Below are 22,081 nucleotides of genomic sequence, written 5' to 3' on the forward strand. Positions count from 1 at the left end.
TAGCCCCACCCAAACCCCCTAGACTGGGGGAGGTGACCATAATTCAGTCTGGCATCTACCCTTGGACCTTTCCAGCACAGTAGGACTCTTCTGGTGTAGCTCCTAAGGTCATTGATGCACGGTGCAGGATGGACGGCGTGCACGTACCTGGTCTCCCATCCCAGTGGTTCAGTGGTATGGAAGATCTTAACGGACAAACTAAATGCTTCGCCTTTAAAATAGGTGACCCTTTAAGAATAAGGGGCCAATTTATTTTGGAATGGGATTTTCCACTTCTCAGGAAAAAATCTTAAAGTATAGTATGACTTGTAGGTATATTCCATGAAAAACAAAACCTTATTTGACCATCGACATCTTTAATTTTAGACGGGCGGACAAGCAGACATCCTAACTAAGAAACCTTATATTACCCATGGTCATCACTACAGATTATTTGTAGAATAAGGCTGGTTTAGAAATAGTTGTGTAAAATAAGAATTTGTAAACATAAATTTATTAAACTTAAACAAATATTATCTTTATAGGTTCTTATCATAAATTATCAAAAATTGTCGTAATTTTAGAATATAACTAATTATTATATTGTTAAATGTTGTTGTCAGATATTCTATCTCAATGATAGATATGTTTCACTTTCTAAGGGTCTGTAATGTTTATTAAAGTTGTCTCACAAGTTATCTTGGTTGAGTCTTTTTATTTGGATATTTCTGATTATGTTTATTCTGTAAACTAATCAAATCATCCTTCAGGTACGGGGGCAGCGCTGTCTGCTGCCAGTAGCCAGACGAATCATCTGGAGGTCGTCTTTCATCTGACCAAAAATCAGCTGATTCCTCTAAATATCGTCCTTGCTCAGATTCATAATCAGCTGTTTCTACAGAATGCCGTCGTTGTTCATTTGGATTAAAAGCTGACTCTGCTGAATATCGTCTTTGGTCATTGTGATTAACAGGTGAATCAGCTGTATGCCGCCTTTGATCCGCTGATTCTGTTGAGGATTTTCTGTTCTGCCAATATGCATCAGATGCTTGTTTGGGCGGTTCTTTTGGCTTATCCCAAAATCCAAATGGATGACCTTTAACAGGCGAATCTCTTGGTTCTTCCCAGAAACTTGAGGAGAATGGTTTTTTATTATCATTCATAAAACCCGGGGAATTTCTAAAAGTTTGTTCTTTATAGATCTTTTCTGGGTGCTTTTGGTAGTTTTTTGATGGATCAAAAGTAGGTTTCCTCTTTCTATAGTATTGTGATCCTGAAAAAATGTGTATTATTAACTTCATCATCAAAACTGTCCTACAAGTAAACAATATGAAGAATATACAGCTAAACTAGGAACTTCTGCCCTTACTGTAACTGTCATGCGATTGACATTGTGGCTTTTTAAGGTCATCCATATGACGTGAATTTAACACGAACCCAACACCTCCTGCCATAATTAAAAATCAGTTACCTGTTTTTCTTAGTGAATATGTTTGAGTAGTGTCTTCATCTTCATAATCATGGACAACAAAGTTTCTCCGGGCAGGTTCATCTGGGTCACCTTCTGATGTTGAACTATAATTTGGTGGCACTGTTGATGATATTGTAGTTGGCCACCCTGCTGCAGAATTTCCCCAACCAAAATCAGAATTCAAGCTGGAGAAAAAGTTGGGATGGTTGACAGAAAATCCGCCAATGCCCAGATTTTCCTGGGAGGATGGATAAAACTTTTCGTCGGCTTTTGCGCCATTTTCGTTGTTTCTTTGGGTTGTTGATGACTGGTATGAATTGTTGTCCTGGTTGGCTGCTTTGCGTTTTGTGTAGGTATAACTTGTTTTATACTTACTTTTATTCAGTGTCCTAATTTGGCTTGGCTCTTGGACTTTATGTGTCCTTGTTCTAGTATGTTTGGGGTAATGAATAACTTCATAAGCAGTAGTTTCATCATTGGGAGCCATGTTGGGCGGTGTTACAACTCTGGGATATTGAACAACATAATTAAGCTCAGGATCAGGTAGATTATTAGTTATTATATCATTATCAACACCTTTAGTATTTCCTTTGTATGTATCAAGAAACTTGGTAGGTCTCACTTTAGCTCCATCTATATTAACATAGGGGACAAATGGACTGTTGGGATTTTGTTGGTTAAAATAGTTGGGATAATTTCTTTTGTGGTTTGTGTTGGTCAGGAACTTGGAATCTGATTTCCAGTCTCGCAGGATGCTTTTCTGAAAATAAAAATAGACAAATTAATATTGGTAGTATAGGTGGAAGAAACAAGACCCAATGATATATTTTGTTATTAACTTACTCGCAGGGTGAGCAAAAACTCAAAGAAAATCACAAAACATATTTTTGTCATTTGAAGCATGACCGAAAGAAACAGGATCAAAACAATGTGAAGACTAGATGCATATATGTCTTAGGAATCTTCACAATAAATTCAGCTGTTGATCTTTAATAGCACCTTAGCAAATCACATTTCCACTACAGCGTTAAGGACTGACTGAATGGCAGACAGACAAAAGAATTGTAGGGTAACTTCGCTTTTAAGATTTAAGAGGGGGTTTGTTGCGATTATATATTATATATTTTTTTTTCATTCAGCCAAAATAAAAACATATTTTTTTAAAAGTTTCATAAAAAAAAATATATTTTTGTAAGGTATGTATGCATATATATATATATGTATTTATATATATAATAAACATAGTTTTGTTCCCGAATTATTGATCATTTTTTTAAATTTGTGGATAAATTCATCACGACGCGATAATTAAAATTAGAAATAAAATTTAATTTTTGTTGATTTTTCAAGGTTATTTCCTATTTTATATCATAGTAAAAAAATGTAGTAAATTATTAGGTTAGTGGTTTTATGATTTTCCAAACTTTTATCGATACTTGTAATAGTTATTAATCACATCGTAGTATAGACAGCTATCCGCGGATATGAAATTGAAAGATTAAAAGATTAAAACCAGTTTTGTTAGCATTCAGGGTCCGGTTCATCTCCAGTGGATGTTTGGCAGAGTAAGAAATACATTTAAAATTACTCAATGTTATCCTTTTCTTTTTCGGAGTAATAAATTAAAATCAGTTTTGCCAAAAAAAAAATGCTAACAAACAAAATAAATACATGTTAGTTGACCTTAAATTTTTGGTTTTGATTCGGGAAGTAAAAAAACAAGAAATACAAATAACTAGGACAGTTATGGCTATAGATAGCGCAGCATAAGGAGTTTAACAATACCTTTGACAGTTAACTGTCATAAAACAAATGCTTTTTTTTTTACAAAATTAAAGAAAATATAGTAGAACTAAAACACATTTGATAAAAATACTATAAAAATTTCAAAACCTTGAAAGCTAAAATGATTTTATGTTGTGACATAATGAGTGACGGTCGGATGGATGCACGGAGTCGGACATACCCTTACTATAGAGTAGCTGCGCTTCTAATAATGATTGTGTTAAAAATTATTTGTTTTACTTTGTGAAACCACAGATATGGTTTCAACGTGAATAAACAACAAGGATCACAAAATCCATTGAAATTAAAACAATATAATTTTAAAAAGACTCGTGGACATAGATTTGTCAGAGAGGATGGGATACTTAAATTGGTAAATAAAGAAGAATTATAAAAAAAATCCGATAATTAAAGATAAAAAAAATGTTCAGGTGGAAAAGTGGGGGGCAAAATAGATTTATCTCAAGTAAAATGTTCATTTCTAATGTAAGACTGTGTATTTAATTTCTGATATAGGTCATAACATTATGTCTATCCGTCACAGGAATTATTTAACATATCAAATTATATAAAATCTTTGCTTGTATCATATTAGTGATGCATCTATATCTGTCTAATCAACCATGCAAATTGGTTTTATCATAGCTACTCTATAATTATACTGGCAGTCTCTGCCTTTAGAAGCCTCTAGGGGCTTCTTAAACAAAGGATTGGCTTAGTCCACTAACTTGAATTATACAGGGCTGTTCATTTCAATATTCCCAAAGTTTTATAATAACGTTTTCGCTGGCATAATAACCTGAAGTAATTTTATTGAATTGCGATTACTTGGTTCATTAAGTTGAGTGTCTTCACGTTTCAGCAACTAATTGTAATATACAGAAGGGGTTTATTAGTATGGCATCATTGGGGATGTACATCAATTTATTGGCCATTGTCTTATCCCTTTAGATCCCTACGAATTTTATCTTATGATGTAGTGAAAATTGAGGGGCAATTATTGTCAAAGGTCATTAATCTTGGAGTGGTTGAGACAGCCACTACTAAATAAGTTTTTAAAAACCTCTCTGGTGGGTTCTATAATAAGCTTCACTTCTTAGGAGAACCAAGTACAGACATCAGCATAAATTGGAATAAATTGATATACTGGAAAAAAAGAATTTGAATTCAAAAGAAAAGGACAAGGATTTATTAATATTATTTAACAATTTTATTGCACTTTGTATGTTGCCAGCCTTGTTTGTAAACTTATTTGACATATCAATCTGAAAATCCATTAGCAAACTTTTTCTCTTGCTATTGGCATTAATACATAATTCTAAATAATGGAATGTTTATCTGTCTGTCTGTGTATTATGCAAGTACTTTAATTCATAATTTTGTAGGCTGTAACTTAATGCAAAAAAAGAGTTTATCTTTACTAATTTTGGGTAGCGAAATTACACTACAAGTTATTAATAGCAGTCTGTCTGTCGGTCTGACTGTTATCATGCTAGTTAATCAAAATCGACTATAAGTATGTTTTCATGATTTCTAAATTTCAGTAACCAACACTTCTTTTCCTGAAGCAGCTGCACACTTAGCAGAAAGACCCTATCAACACTTTAGTCTACAATTTTTAGTGAAGTGGTCATAGAAAAAAGGGTGGTAAACAATAAAAAATATAAGTGCCATGTTTGTGCTATATGTAGTTTAGGAGCTACGTTGAAAAATGTAAGAAAGGTTGAAAAGTTTTAAGTAAGTTGGATCATTTTACCTAAACTATACGTAGCAAAAATAGTTATATATCCAAAAACTAGAGCTTATGATGATTCTAACGATATGCATAACATTTTTTTACTATTAATACAAGCCGCGCAATTTGAATTTAAAATATGTGCACATTTTTTCTACAACCATTAATTCTGTAAATCTTCAAAACTAAGGCCTTTGGAAAAATCGGTTTTAAGTCATAATTTGTCGAAAAAATAATTTTTAAATATTTGAAACATAAATGTCACAGAACAGGTTTTCCAAATCTATAAAGCATTTTATATAATTGTTTTATTTTCTATGCATAATTAAGTTTTAAAAAAAACGCATTTCTCTTGAAACATAGTTGATACATATTATCGAAATGCCATCCTTTAATAAGAAGTAGTAAGGTTTCTCCGTTAAAACATTGCTATCAGCTGAACCGACTGAGTACTTAATTTTAAAGAAAGTTCACATAGGTACCAGGAAGGTTTTAGACTATTTTAATGCCTTTAATCTCTGCCAGAGGCGCATCCGCTAGTTTTTCAGATAACACCATTTGCATTATTGAACTTATTATCACTTTTCGCTAATATTGCGTGTAATCTTCCTTGTTCAATATTGTTTTTAACCTTGGTTCAAGTTTTCAATGGCAATTTATGCATAAAAAATGAAGAAAATTTGGTACTTTCCCACTAAGTACCTAACGAGCACTAACCCCTTCTCCTAACCCATATTTTGAAATATATTGAAATAAGGGGTGGTTGGTTTTTATCTATGCCAACCAACACATGCGGGTGGCCTGCGGGCCTACCCAGTAAGGGGGTAGGGGGATTCTGTGCTCGAACAACACTTGGAAAGAATGCATCGGCAATTTTAGATAAAAAAGAATACTAAACTATGGAAAGTGCATTTAATTAATTATTTCTGGAGTAAGATTTAACATTACATATTATCCTTAGAGTCATTGCATTGGGAAAGGTTAATCACAATTTTAAAAGCTGTCTTTGTAGCCTAAGAAAATGTAAAACATTTAGCGGGAGATTCAAAGACGTCCAAGGGTTGGGGTAAACTTTGAAACCCCCCTTTTATCCCCCTTTAAAAAGTTTTATAAATACATTAGATTACCTTCCTCAATTAAAAAGGCTTGGACGTCCCTGTGGCGAGAAGTGATATTAAAGCTAGAAAATTATACTTTACCAAAAGTTTTATAAACATGCTCTCTCATTCGCTAGCTTAAAAAATTACCATTAAATCTTGATTGATTGTCCAAACTTTTCAACCAATAATTTTAATTTACAGTTGGGGTAGTTTTGTTTCATTATTTGGGATATACATCAGTTTATCGGTTATTGTCTTATCCCTGAAAATCCCTGCGTTATAAAATTCTTTACTTATAAAAATAACAGGATGTCTCTCTTGGTGTGTGTCAGTCTTTGAGGATCTTGCTAGCCGCTGAACCTATATGGTTCTGTTTTACAAGTAGCTTCTCATGTGTCCAGGGAAGGTTAATAACGTTTTGGGGGAGGGTATCAACCACCTTACTAGGAAATCGACTTCTAACCCACCAGAGAGTCGGGCTGAGAACACGCATTTTGCAAGCTCTCCCCCGCCCTACCCCATGTGTTAAGCTCAGTTCTACCTTCCCCCTCTCTCTCAACTAGTTCCCCTCTCCCCACTGCCCGTGGTCACTCCGCAGTTGGAGGAAAGGGAAGACACTGTAGCCAGAGGGCACCTCGTATTTAGGCCTGGCAATGTGTATGTGTTAACGTATCGGTCAATTGTTAGCACAAAAAAGTGAAAATAAAACATTAATGAATTAAAAATTTTTTTTTTTAACTTATGTGTAACCTAATCGCTTTAATTTAATGAACAATTTTTGGTGAAAACACTCTCAAAATTTTTTAATAATTTATCGGTCTGGCAACATTTTACCGGCGCAAAGTACTCCCGACAAATAAGCTCTCCCATTGGCTAACATTTTTTCGCGTCCCACCATTGGTCAGCTGACCCACACTCACTCAGCACCCTCGGATCCGCCATCTTCACTTCATCATGGCCTGTAGTACGTGTGACAACCCAGAATATTGGTCAAAATTTAAAACAAATTTGGACGCTGCTTTGGATGTTAAGTTTAAAGAATACGATGCGAATATAGCTAAGGTAAGGGATGAGCTTATTCATAGTACTTTTGCCAGTCATAAAACCGAAATAAACGATATTAAATTGAGAGTCTCAGATTTAAATGTTAAAATTCAATCTATCGAAGGTATAGAAAATTTCGTAGATGCTAAATCTGTTGCAAGTGAACAAAAAGCGATTACACAACAAAAAGACTATCTAAACTCTGTCGAATCGTCGAGAGAAAATTTCGTCAAATTTCAACTTCTACAAAACTCGATAAGAGAGCAAAGGTGCCGCGATTGGAGTTGTAGAATAGTGAATTTTCAGCAGCCGTGGAGCCGTGAAAATATTACAGAGTTTATCATATTTAGAAACATTATAAGGCCCACCCTTGAAGCCGCTCTTAAACGTGGGGAATTAGAATATATTCCCTCACATTTTTGTGATATCGTCGAGCGTGCCCATATGCTCCCATATACAAAGGGCCAGATCCCCGTTTTTATTTTTCGTTTTATGTCTAGATCCTACCTCGACGCGTGGATGAACAATAAGAAGGCTGTGCTTGACCGTTACAACGCCGAGATCAAGAGGTTCAATCCCAGGAACAACGCGTCACCGGTCCCGTTCTTCCCCAATAGGTTAGTCCAGGCGAAGCAAGATATGTCCGACCTCAACAGGAAGACCATGACCTTTGTATATGCCACAAACCAGATTTCGAGGGCCAAAGTCGCCGGCCAACATGTCCAATTCCAACTCAAGAACGGCAGCCGCTGGATACGCTGCCTTAACCCATTTGGCAAAGACCTGAAGGAAATGGCCCAACCCATACCTGGAAGCGAGGATTTTTTTCTGTCGGAGGCACCGCCTATCCTTTGTTTCAACAAGCTAGCGCCTGAGGAAAGGAAAACATTCTTCTCGAATCAGGCTGATTTAACAGAGGATGACTTCCCAAGGCAGTTTAGTACGATCACAGCCCACCCTTCCAGCACGATTCAACATAATTCAACGTCTGCCCCTGCCCCAGTTCTTGGGGACCTGGCTGTGTTTCCTCCCATAGTCGCATCCGCCGCCGCCGCTGCCGCTGATTTCACTGCCGCACCTGCCGCCGCGCTCACCGCCGCACCTGCCGCCGTGACCGCCGCCGCATCTGCCGCCACGTCTGCCGCACTTGCCGCCGTGTCTGTCGCCGTACCTGCAGCATCCATTGCCGCACCTACCGCCACACACACCGCCGCACTTGCCGCCACGTCTGCCGCATCTGCCGCATCTACACCTGTCGTTGACTCAGCACCTTCTGATCCTGTTGCCATGAAGGCATTTACCGTTGACTCAGCACCTTCTGATCCTGTGGCCACGAGGGCCAAAGCTAGAGACACCGCCAACAAAGCTAAGCAAAGCAAAGCAACAAAGGCGGTAATCACAACATGAAGTTAAGTATCTTATACGACGAAAAAAAAAGGTACCTAACAAAAAAACACTCAGCTTAGTTATTATTATTATTGTCATCATTTTCAAAATGATTTATTTCGAAAAATTGAATGTTTTGTATCCACGTGAACTCTATAATATTATAATATTATTATTATATATTACCTAAGTTGTTAAAACGCCCATATCGCATATTAATTTCAATCTATTTTTCTTTTCTGCTGATTAGCATATAAAATACATGGAACTTGTATGAAAATGAGTAGGGGGAACTAAACTAGCTTTAAATGTGTTGCCACCCCCAACACACACATAAACTAAACGCTATCGGAATAACCATAGTAAATATGGTAATTTTTTTCGCTTTAACGATAATATATTGTATATTAACTATTTTTATTTGTCCACTAATATCTACTGTGTTTCAGATGTCCATACTTGATGTTAAGACGATTCCTCCTGCGGTGCTCCTGGACCAGCTCTGCTATGACAAACCTCCCTAATGATCAGATTAACCAGGATTACGGTAACTTAAACGATAACATTGGTCTAAATCTTATGAATCCGATTTACGGCGACTACTTTAACGATTTCGAGAATGAATTCGGAATAAATTGCGTTTTTTCAAGTGAACAAGGTATCGTACAGAAACTGAAAACATTCAATGAAAACCTTCTCAATATTTTTAGTATTAATTGTCAGTCATTACATTCTAAATACAATGATATTGTCTCCACTGTAGACTTCTTTAGGCAACATGATATCCACTTAAATGTTCTGTGTTTTCAAGAATTATGGCTAAATAAGGATGTAAATATGGATTGCTATGGGATTAATAATTACGATTGGCATGTTAAACTCCGCACAAAAAATAGGGGGGGAGGGGTAGGTATTCTAGTAAGCAAATATTATAAAGTAGATAAACTATTTGATAAGTTTTCATTTAAAGAAAATATTCTTGAATCTATTTGCTTAAAAATTTCCCACAATGGACTAAAGTTTTGCTTACTAAACTGCTATCGGCCACCCAATCAGAATAATGCTGAAATAGAAGAATTTTTTGAACTTTTTTTAGACCTGATTGATAGAATAGCAGCTTTAAGCATACCATACTTCATTGTGGGAGATTTCAATTTTGACCTTTTCAAAATAAATAATATAAATAGCAACTCCATGAGAATTATTGAGTCTTTTTCTTTTAACGGTATCATAAATACTGTTACCAGAGCTACTAGAGTAACTAGAACCACAGCAACCCTTCTTGATTTATTCGGGGTAGGTAACTTTATTCAAAACCTAATGTCTTCCTTTGTTTTAACATCAAAAATCTCCGATCACTTGCCAATTATTAATTCATTCCGAATAGACAAAGTAAATAAACCCAAACCTCCAGATTTCTTTGAAAAAAGAGAATTGAATTATGAAAACTTTGATGCCTTAAACTATGCACTCTACCACACTAACTGGAATCACGTTTTAAGTCAAGACAACACAAACATTGCTTATGATAACTTTATTTCAACCTTTTTGAGACTTTATAATGAAAAGTGTCCAGTTAGAAAAAAACGAAAAAACAAACGTACCCAGCCCCAGCAGCCTTTCATGTCAGATTATTTATTGCGTTGTAGATTACATAGAGATATTTTGTACAGCAACTTTTTAAAAGACAAAACAATTGAAAATGAAAGTATTTACAATGTCTATAGGAATAATTACAATAGGCAAGTGAGAAGAGCAAAGATTGATTACTACAGAAAACAAATAAGAGATGCAAACGGGGATGGGAAAAAACTCTGGAAAACCCTAAAGGAAGTCATTGGGTTTAGTAAATCTTCCCCTGAGTGCACATACCTTCAAGTAGGCCCAAACAAAATTGAAAATGACCAAGAAATAGCTAACGAATTTAATCGTTATTTTAGTCAGATTGGGTCTTCCCTAAGGCCTGAAATTCCTTCCACCCCCAAAAACTTTTTTGAATATTTACCACCCCCATGTCAAGATTCCCTCTTCTTTGAGCCATTGTACCCCTTCAAGGTTATTAATATCATTCGTAGTATTAAACCTAAGCGTTCCACAGACATAAATGATGTCTCGATGTATGTTCTGTCTCGCTGTGCTGATACCATTGCCACTCCCTTAACACATGTTTATAATTTATCACTTCAAAATGGCACTTTTCCTGAAAAAATGAAAACTTCCAAAATAGTTGTCCTTCACAAATCAGGTTCACTCAGCGAGGCAGATAATCATCGAGGAATTTCACTCATTGACAACTTTTCCAAACCCATTGAAAAATATGTCTGTGATACGCTGGTTAAGTTCTTAGAAGATCGGTCTTTTTTTAGCAATCGCCAGTTTGGCTTCATGAAAGGGATCTCAACCTTTCACAATGTATTGAACTTAAGCACATTGATCACCCAAGCACTCAGTCGAGACACTTCCTGTATGGCCATATTTTTGGACATAAGGAAGTGTTTCGACATGATAAATAGGGACATCCTTTTTAGCAAACTGGAGAATTCAGGGATAAGGGGGGTTGCACTTGAGTGGTTCCGTAGTTACTATGCAAATAGAAAGCAGCGTGTATTTTTTAAGGGCCTTTTTTCCTCTACAATTGAATTCATTATCATTGGCGTACTCCAGGGGTCAGTCCTGGGACCAATTCTTTTTTTGATTTTTATCAATGACCTTGTTTCATGCAGTGAAGAGATCCTAATCAATCTCTTTGCTGATGACGCAGTGGGCTTCATTGAAAAGCAGAATATTATTCAATTGATTAACCTTGCAAAGGAGCTTGTCCCCAGACTGACCCAATGGTACAATGCCAATAAACTTCTCATTCACCCCCGCAAGACCAAATGTATGGTCTTTTCCTCCCCCCGTGAGATACTCACCCCCGCTGAGCTCGCCGCTAAGACCAACTTTGAAGTCTATGTAAACATGAATAATCATAATGAAAATGATGAGTCAAAAATCACCAAGTTGGATCTTGTGAGCGGTACCAATGAGGGTAGTATCAAACACTTGGGAATTCAATTAGACGAGAAAATGAAGTTTTCTTATCATCTTGAAAAAGTCTATAGCAAAGTCTCTAAAATAATTTATAGTATGAAAGTAATGCGTCATTTGTTGGACAAGAAACACTTAAAGCTACTCTATTCTTCTTATATTAAGTCGAATATCGAATATTGTTGTCTCCTGTTCACTGCCTGTCCTATGTATCTGTTAGCACCAATCATTAAGTTGCAGAAGCAGGCCATTAGAATAATCGAAAATTTGCCAAGCAGAGCTCACACAGCTGAATTCTTTAAATCTAATGGCATACTTCCGTTTAACCTGTTAATTGAATTCAACGTTTGTAAATTTATGCACGCCTATAAATTAGGCAATTTTCCCAAAATCTTTGAAAACACCTGGAATTTTGTTCAAGACAGACATACGTATGGCACTAGGAACAGGAACAACTTTGCTTACGAACCGGGCACCAATAGAAACTTTCTCCTGCACGCCCCTCTTAACTCTTTCCCAACTATATTCAACAACCTTCCACTTGAAATTAAACTAATTGATAATAAAAATACTTTTAAGAAAAAATGTTTTACTTATTACCTAAACAAGATTGAGTTTTAAAAAGCAAATATTTTATTTTTTTTTCTCCTCCTTTACAACCTTCCACTTGAAATTAAACTAATTGATAATAAAAATATTTTCAAGAAAAATGTTTTACTTATTACCTAAATAAGATTGAGTTTTAAAAAGCAAATATTTTATTTTTTTCTCTTCCTTACTTAACAATTTTTGTTCTAACTAAGTTTCTATCCGTATTTTTAGCCCTCGACTTTCTGTAAGCATTTAATTTCTTTATTAAAAATCAATAAAACAGCATTTCTTTAACCTCAAATCTCAACGAATAGGTTCCGTAGGAACCGACACACATACCTATGTATAGAGTAGCTTGGCATAGTTTGTTTCTTATCCATTTTATTCATTTTACATTTTATATTTTGACTTTGACTTCTTCCATTATATTATATATTTTTATCTAGCAGCTAACGAATCGCGCAACCTCTACCTCTATCTATCTAATAAAAAATAACAAAGTTTTTTTAGAATTTTGACCGAAAATATATTTATTTATTTAAATTTAGATATCAAAAATTTTGTAATGACTATCGCTGACTGGTTAAGCTCATGTAGTGGGCATAGCCATCTACTCGTCGTAGTCGCTGGAGTCGCCGATGTCGTCGGGTTCCTGTTGGAGGAGCTCCTCCACAAGGTCCTGCTGGACGGTGACCAGGCGGTCCATTGCGGCGATGGAATCCATGTTAGCCTGGAAGGAGCGGGCGTACGTGGGCATTACTGATATTAACCTCACGACTAACCCATAGTTGGAATACATCATGCGGAGGATTTCCTCATCGATGGCGTCGTTGCGGAATCTCCTCCACATCAGCATGTCGCCCTCGTGCACAACGCCCAACAACCTCCTCTTGACCATAAACCAGAGGTCCAGACAGCGCCTGTCTACCCCCGGAAATGGGAGTAGATCAGGCACTGCCGCGAGGTTCAGCAGCTGCTGGACGCCGTGCACGGGTACAGGATCATCGACTTCATCGCTAGAATTGAGCATAGCGATGAGCTCCTGCACCTGGTCATGGAGGGGAACATTTTCCTCACCTCCAGCCTCCTCCGGAACTTCCGGCGCCCCATCTGGTAAAGCACCTTGGCCTTGTCCTACTTCCTCTTCTTGATCTGACATCTTGGAGACAATTGAAATTTGACCTTACCTACCCCATATTTATACCCCCCTTGTGTTTTAATACCATGCATTATGCAATCTTAATTTAACTTATTAATTAGTAAATAACTTTCCCCACTTCCGATTTCCCGCGTATTTCCCCTATGCTTTACAACCAATTGTCTCCCTCCCGCCCCTTTTTCCCTTTATTATACTGTGCTTTACCGGAAAACCACTCTTCCCCCCGCCCCCTATTTTTTCTCCCCCCCTAGCATATACCAAACGATAAGCGCCGCTCCATCTGTCTGGCTGGTAGCCACGACCGCGCACAAACCACTCACCACGCCCCATTTTCTCCCCCTCGTTTTTCCTCCCTTCCTCCCCCATACCTGTTCAATTCCTTGACCCATCTCCCTTATTCTAACTAGTCTCTCACTTCATCAACTTACATTTCTTATCCTTACTTTTTATGCTAATACTAAATTAATCCATAGCAAAATATTAATTAACAGACATCCTATTACTTTATACATCTTTCAAATAAAAAAATAAAAAGTTCATAGCAAGATATCTAGGATTTATTAAAAAACAAATCAATGAATTTATGGTAAATTACTTTTAAAATTATATTTAGCTACTTTTTTTAAAACTAAACTGTATTATTTATTTCTCACTTTGCAGATTTTTTTTTTTTTCTGTTGATTCATTGTTGATTTTTGTGAACGTCTTGCGGATATTTCCGCGGTTGTTTTTGCGGATATTTTGCGGATATCTTGTATATAAAGTCGTAGAGAACTTGACCATGACTGGTCCAGACCGGAAATGGCCAACTTCTGGAGCTATAGTTGGAGACAAGCCCCCTCTTGTGCAGTTATCCGCTCAGCAATTTCACCTAATTTAGTTTCATGATACTCCATATCCTTGTTTGGGTTGTATAGTGTGAGTGCCAACTCGGTTTCTAAATAACCCTGTTGGTATAGTAGACGGGCTACCTCACGACGTACTTCCTCACTGACATTGTCACCATTAACTATATTGAGAAGTCGTTGATATGTTATTGTCAATCTATTGCGTAACGGCTGCCACATTTGTTGGTATTCTTCCTCTCCGAACATTTTCGTGCCTAAACAACAGTAAGATTTAAACTCCACTAAAGCAAAGCTATAACCAAATTGTGCGCGCACTAGCACGCCACAGACTTTTTTTATGACCCACTTTCACCCTTTACTTTCAAAAAAGAGTGAGATCAACGTTTTCGAGCACAAACCACTCTCCCCTCTCCTTCCCTCACCTCACCCTCCCCCATATTGTTGCCCCATTCACAGCCATGCTGTGACCAGTTCTCAAAACATAAAAATCAGATTCCGGAGGAATCGAACTTTACATATTTAGGGACACACTCCCATTATCAAAAAACCAAAATCAGATTCCGTAGGAATCGCACATGACCTATTCTTTATTCTGTACAATAGTACAATTGTACATCATAGGATTATTATATCCATTCTCAAGAAATAAAAATCAGATTCCGTAGGAATCGAAACCAACCATTACACCTTGTTCACTTAAGTACATGATACGATTATATATTAGGATATCTTATTCATTTTTTGGATTTTTGGATTTTTGGATTAGACCAAGTGTTATCGCGAGATTTGCCGTTATCCTGTAATTATTGGTGTGGAGATGTCCTTAGACCCGGACAAAACTCCACTCTATAATGAAAATAATTTGTTATAAAGGAAACTGTCTATGTAGAGCTGAAAAGGGATCACAACGGGAATAGCGACTCCTAGTGGAGGTTTTGGTTCCTTAATTGTTCCGAATTTACGCTTGGAGAAGTTGCAACTGATAGTAGGAGGATGTCTGAAATACACAGCAAGATATTTTATTCTTTCATTGTTAAGATTATTATTTATTTGCACATAAAACATTGTATCGGCTTAGCAAGCGTCAAAGTACACCAGTGGCTCCACAACCCTTAAAGGGTTATGCTAACTATCTGGTACAATGTTGCATGGAATTTTTATTGTAAAATGTTATCTTCATCTTATTCGAACTGGCCTGGTAACTAGGTGGAGACGAAGTTCGGCCAATTCCATGCTAGGTACTTAATAATAGTTATTATGTATATCATTATATTATTATCAAACCTGCATCAAACATAACAAACCAGAAGAATCAAACAAATCAAAGCATAGTAACATAGTGTATGATATATATCTAATAAAATATGTTGTACCTTTGAGGAAAATAAATCTTATCTTATCTTATCTAACCCCCAACCTCAAGTGCCCTTAGAGTCTTCTAGGAGTGTAGCTGCCAGTAAGAAATAAGGTATGCCTTCACTTCCGCATAAATATCACATGATTATTAAATCATCAGAATAAATTATTAAAGCATTAAACTCATCCTCTATTTTTTTGCTATTGTGTGTTTTTTATTTTGCTAATTTTTTTTTTTCGGGTGTTTTTGTTAAAGGAAAAATAACAAGGCAATATATATATTGAAACAAAAATACCCCAAAATGGCTGATTTTTACTCTTCTCAGTCCCTTACATTGACACTTGAAATTTAAAAAATTTAGTTTACACGATGTTATCTTATTTCTGGAAAATCCTTGTTAAATTTGAATAAATACCTGGTTGTCATTTCTATATTTGGAATTTTTGTGACCCTTGACAGGGAAGGAACCATCCATCTTATCCGTGGCTTCATCCTGGCGGGACAAAAATACGTAAGGATTGGATAACTCTCCTAAGATCAATACTTAAATTAAAACCTCAAAGAAAACAAGAACGATTGTTTCAGATGTTTCTAGTTGAAGCTATACATTTTAACCACTTTATCTAAATTCTAAATTGATGTTGAATATACATGGATTTTTTGAGTGGGGGGGGGGGGGGGGGGATTTAGGTTGATATCATGGACATAATTTATTGGTCAGTTTGTTCATCTAGTAGGAGGAGAGAAGATGGGGTAAAGGGGATAGATGGAGGAATCGTTATTTTAGACATGTACAAAATATTAGGGTACATAATAATCTGGTGTAATATCTAAGCAATTATAATTCCATTATTGAATTTTAAAGAAAAAAAGTAGGTAAGAGATATATTGTTTACTCTAAATCGTAGGCTGAAATAAGACATTTAAATGATTTTCCTATGGTAGTACGCAGTATTTAAGTATCCGACTGTTTGAAAATATTTAAGTATTGATCCCTGGGTTAGGTCTAAAGAATATGTCAGCTAAATCTTCGTCTTCTCCCTGTGGGACGGTTGCTCATAAATAATAAATAAAAAAAATTTTTACTGCAGCAGAAAAATAATACTTCTTAGATTTATCAAATCTAGAAAGATTAAATGAAAAGATGGCAGTAGTTTTATGGACACGCAATCTTTTTCTTTCAAAACCCAGATAGGTAGGAAAATGGTCGGACGGACTTTTTAGTTATAAACTTAAAAAGAAATATGAGCACCCTCCTTATGTGGGCTATACGAAATCTCGATCCCGTTGTCGTCCAGGTACGGATCTGGCGTAGTGGTTTGGGTTGACCGGGAGTTGGAAAAATACTCCAGCAGTTTGTCCCAGGCAGATATTACAGAGGTCTTCAGAGTGGCAGCTGATTCCTGGTGGGTTACTTTTTTTGTCATAAATTCATAAATTAGGTTTTATTTTCATTTTATTTTATTCTTATTTTAATATCCGTGAAAAGGTATTTTATAATACAATGCGATAAAAAAATATTTATTATCAAGAAGGGATGATGTAGGTCAAAGAAAGAAAAAATAAGCATGTATATTGTACAAGGTAAACTAATCAATTCTTTGTAAGGTTTTTAAAAAAAGTAGTTTTTTCCCTTTGTCCTAGGATTTTATACTTTTTGCAATATAATGAACCTAAAAGATCAAGGTAAAATTTTATTCAAAGTTGAAAGTTGATAAAAATCAAAGAAAAAAAGAGATTTTCAAAGGAATAACAGCGTTTCATAATTATAGACAGTCAAAACAAGTGTGGTAAGAAAAGCTTTGTAGTGTGTATGTTTTCTGGTAAAAATTGTAAAAATCTGATGACAATTTCCTTCATTCTGGTGATGACAGTGGATGGGTATGATAGAATGGGAACCAGAGGTGAGGATCCGGGCAGGGTGATGGTCGTCAGGCTACGTGTCAACCCACTCTCCCTCTCTGCACGGTCTATTCCGGTCAGAATTAAAGCCTAAAAATTTAAGGGGGTATTTTTTAGACATTTGAGCTCTTTTACAAAAGGTACCATCTTGAGAACTGATACCCCTAGACATACCACACTTTTCTGGGATCTTGCTGTGTCAAGTATCAACTGTGGGGAATACCAAAGGATGACTATATGTAAAATTTGAGCTGGATCCGGCCAAAACCGGCCGTGATTTTTATATAAAAAAACGGTTTTTTTCCGGTTTTTAGAGGGTAGCTATAAATCAAGCCCCCTCCTGGGTACGCCCCAATATTGATTTTTGCTTTAAGCCCACTCTCATTATTTTTACATGAATATAAATTTAAAAGAAAGGAAGGGTAGGTCTTTTTTCTCTATGTCTTGCCCGTGCGAGAGGCAATAACCTTGCGAGGCTAACCAGTACCCAATATAACCTAACCTAGTCTAACTTAAATTAAAACACAATCACACCAGGAACTTTGAGGAAAATATAGTAGAAAAGTACTAGTATTAAGTAAGCTGGCACTTGGAATAATTATAAAAAGTCTTACCCTTGGCATCGCCATAGTATTGGTCTCTGAATCATACAAAAATCCTCCTAAAACAATTATATTTTTTACTTTTAACAAGGATGGCAACATCCATAAAAGCGAAGCACTGAAACAGTAGGACAAATGGACATTAGCACTTATATAGTGTCAGAACTGAATAATCAGAATATAAATGTATAAGAGTCGAAGCAAAGTTGTAAGTAAATTTGTTGAAAAACTGCTTTATATAAGATTATGTTTATGGACATACTTACATTTTTAGGACTTGATTATAGAGTTGCTTCGCTAATAACATTATACTTTGTTTTCCCAGGAATCAATATACCAAAATTCAGATCAATCGGATGATTACATCACATAAAAATTTGTTGTTAAAAAAGTAAAAAATTCAACATGTTTAAAATGGACGTACGGACATTTTGGTAATGATTATAGAGTTGCTACGCTTTCTAAATCGTACCTAATTACTAAAGGAATCACCATGCAAAATTTGAAATAGATAGGACAATTCTAACATGCCTAAATTAACGAAAAAAGCTATCCGTTACGGACGGACGGACAGACGGACGGACGTACGGACGGACCGACCCTAATTATAGAAAAGCTTTGCTTTTAATAATTATAGAAAAGCTTTGCTTTTAATAATTATAGAAAAGCTTTGCTTTTAAAAAGTGCAGTGGGAAGGGGAAGTAGAAGCGGAGGAGTTGGATAAAATGTCTATCGAAATAAAGAAAAGTAGACAACAAAGCTTCTCCCCCCATCATCTTCTTATTTCTGTTTTTTTTAAACGAGTTTCTATCTAGTCTCTATAGAGAGTTTTAACCCTGTGGATTTATATATATCATTACTTAACATAATGAGTTTTTATTGTCAATTGATTTGTTAACATTTATTTAATTGGAAGTTTGAAGATTTTTACCTGATATTTCAGATCTGTTTAAGATCAACGGAACAGTATTTTGAGAAGTTGAAGTAAAAGCAGCCATATCATTCAGATCTCCATACATTCTAAATATGAATCAAAATAATTTTAAATACACCTTAGAAAAAATTAGAAAATTAAATTGGGTTTTAGAATCAGTCTATAATAATTTTAAAATGTATTCCAATATCTGCTGGATTAGAACCGATTCTGAGCCATACTGAAATATCATGTATTGTATCGTATTTCAGACAATTGACCAGTTTTGTTATAATTTTTCATTTTACTATATACAGAAAGCTGTCTATTCTACATATATACCGATGTTATAAATAACTATTAAATTTATTTAGCCTGTGTCGTAATTATGTCAGCATAATTATATCATTAGACTTTGGATATGTCGATATTATATCAGTCATTGAAAGTCAACAATTTGACAGGATACGTGGGGGAGGGGGGGGGGGTAGTCTTAAATTAAACTTTTTAATAATTTTGTTGTTGTTATGTTCAAGGTCTTTTCTTTGTTTTTTTTAAAAGAAAAGGCAAAATGGTGAACTTTATAACAGTACCGAGAATTGTTAATTGGCTTAATTCAGATGTTTTGCTACATTTTCCCACTGGAAATTTCACGACCTTAACCTTTCTTAATTTGTAACAGTTGGGTGGTTGAGCTTTTTATTATTTCTTAAAATGATCCAAAATTTGGTTTTTTATTTAATAATGTTCTTCATTTTAAGAATTGTACAATAGTAATTAATATATAGAAACTAGTTGCTATTTACTGTGTATGATTGATAATCTAAGGTAATAAATCTTCTTTTTTCATTCCATCGTATTATAAACAATTTTCCACAAATGATGAAGTAAAAATCATGAAATAAATACTAGTTTAGTTAGTTCTAAAACCACCAGTCCAAGAAAACTTGAATAATCCGTTGCAATAAATAACTATTAATGAATAGAAGTATTTGTAAACCGCCCAACTGTAAAGTGATGCAACAGCTAAAGAGTCAAGTGCAAGTTTACCAAATTTAATTACCTAGTAAACTTCATTTAGAACAAGCAAATTAATGACAGACAATTAATTTAATTACATTGTTTAATGTATTTCAAAAAATTAGTACGTTAAGTATATAATGAAATAATATTTTGTAGCATAATTTTGATGTTTAATATTTAATAGTTATTTCTCGCATCGTATTATAAACAGCTTTCCGCGGATATAGAATGTATTTTACAATTATACGATTTAAACTGGTTTTAATCTTATGATTGTACATTTTTATATTCGTATAAATCTGGATATAATACGATGCTAGACATAGTTTTTTTCGTATGGATGAGAACCGGTTCTTATCCACCGGATTCGAATGAATACGAGAAAAAAATTACACCTATAGTTGAAAATTATACCAAACTTGGAGGTTTTGAAACAATGCAAATCTTTTTGACATCTTTTCGAATTTACTTATTGAGAAGAAACTAATATAATAAGTCATTTGGAGTTTATCTTTATCTCGTATAAACTAGGACAAACATGGCTCTTTAGGGATAAGACAATTGATTTACATCCCAATGATAAAAAGCAAAATTATCCCTTCTGTACATTAAATTGATGGTTGAAAAGTAAAGATATCACTTGTTTGGAACCAAAATTCAAGATAATACACAAAGTTTTTGAGATAATGAATATGCTAATTCTAAGAAATTTACCTTATGCTGGTCATTGGTATTGAAATATCGTCTTCAAGTGCGTAGTTGGCCATATCCGCGTAGATACTGGGTATATCAATGTAGATAGACGTCCGACCATTGGAATTCGTCCCATCGTCAATCATAACTCTTTAAACAAAATGCTCATTAAAGAAGATATAAATTCTAGTAGAAAAAGGCGTGCACAATGAAGGGGCAGAGGGGTTATATCCCAATCTGACCTATTCAGAAAAAATTCACATGGTTTGAGGGCTGAAAATAATTTGTTTGTTTTTTGAGGGGGGGGGGGGTTATTTTCCTCCCCCTATATTTCAGTTTTTATTCAAATTTAATTTTTTAAAAGTAGAAATTTAGTTATATCTTTGGAATAAAGGAGCATTTTCCTGTCTTGTTGAGAATCCTCCCCAGAGACTTGATCTTTCTGCTGGACCACAGCTTTTACAGGTTTAGAGGCTGGCCGCCGGATGGGAGGTAGCCGTTTTGGCTTCTCAACAAACTCATAGTAACCTCCGCGCCTATAACCCGGCGGTCGCTTGTACCGCCGTATTTTTTCCTCCCCTATATGCGTTCCACCGCCGTCATTTCGCCTATTTTTCTTTTCACCTTCAAAATTGTTCTTTGTACCCTTCTTGTCAAAATATTTTTCTTTAGAATTATTACCGGCTGGTTTGCCAGGCTTTTGTTTTGAACCTGGATAAAATTGATTTTTCTTGTTGGAATGTTTTTCTTTGATATGTTTATTTTTCCAGGCTGATTTCTCCAGCTCTATGCTCCAGGGACCATCGTTAGATGAAGTGGAAAAATATCTAAAACAAAAATTAACCTTTTTATATACAAAATTTATTCTGAAAAATTTGTTCAAATGTTCTTTTTTTTAGGTTTGTCAGCTGATTTAAAAAAAAACTTGAAAGATTATAAGCTATACCAATGGTTTCAGAGGTATAACCCCCCCTCCCCCATTTCTGTTTAACTTTCTAAAATTTTAATAAATTGAAATTAAAGATTTAAAAAAATTAAGAATGATGATGTACAATGATTTTTAAAAATGCATCAATAAAAAAAGGTGTACCATCATTGCCTCCATTAGATAATTTTTTAATAACATATGCAAGAATCACATAAAAAATCATGATATTTCATCTATTATTTCAGCAAATTTTTAAAAGTATACATACTACATAGATAAACAATGAAATTGATATATACATCAGATTGGGGGAGATTAATTTTATCCTTTGCCAACATGATAGCCTGCATACTATTGAAAATAGGCCTAATACTATATAACTTTTTTAGACTAGCCTAGAAGTAAGGATTTTCACAATCTTTCATAGCTATAAAGGTAACCCCAACTCCTTGGCTAGCCTAAGAAAGTTTTTAGGATATGGTTCATTGTTTTAACATAGATAAAAAAAAGGCTTATTTGCGAATTTGAAGCAGGC

At 35.1% G+C, this 22,081-nt stretch overlaps 2 protein-coding genes across 2 annotated transcripts; one reads left to right on the plus strand and one right to left on the minus strand.

The window, feature by feature from the left end:
* Positions 1-480: 480 nt before the first annotated feature.
* On the minus strand, positions 481-20,764 carry LOC145315439 (uncharacterized). Its single transcript, XM_080155420.1, has 8 exons — positions 20,640-20,764; positions 18,921-19,009; positions 18,002-18,048; positions 17,334-17,477; positions 16,738-16,888; positions 15,901-16,016; positions 1,451-2,210; positions 481-1,252 (listed from the first exon to the last, which is right to left on the minus strand). The coding sequence occupies exons 1-8, from the start codon at positions 20,762-20,764 to the stop codon at positions 675-677; spliced, it is 2,010 nt and encodes a 669-aa protein (XP_080011546.1). The 3' UTR covers positions 481-674.
* Positions 6,550-9,024, plus strand: LOC145318030 (uncharacterized). The gene is made up of 3 exons (XM_080159343.1): positions 6,550-7,132; positions 7,615-8,506; positions 8,950-9,024. Exons 2-3 carry the CDS (start codon positions 7,634-7,636, stop codon positions 9,022-9,024), a joined length of 948 nt encoding a protein of 315 aa, XP_080015469.1. The 5' UTR covers positions 6,550-7,132; positions 7,615-7,633.
* Positions 20,765-22,081: the final 1,317 nt, after the last annotated feature.

This window comes from Acartia tonsa, chromosome 4, assembly GCF_053477335.1.
Source record: "Acartia tonsa isolate MP-2025a chromosome 4, ASM5347733v1, whole genome shotgun sequence".
NCBI lineage: Eukaryota > Metazoa > Arthropoda > Copepoda > Calanoida > Acartiidae > Acartia > Acartia tonsa.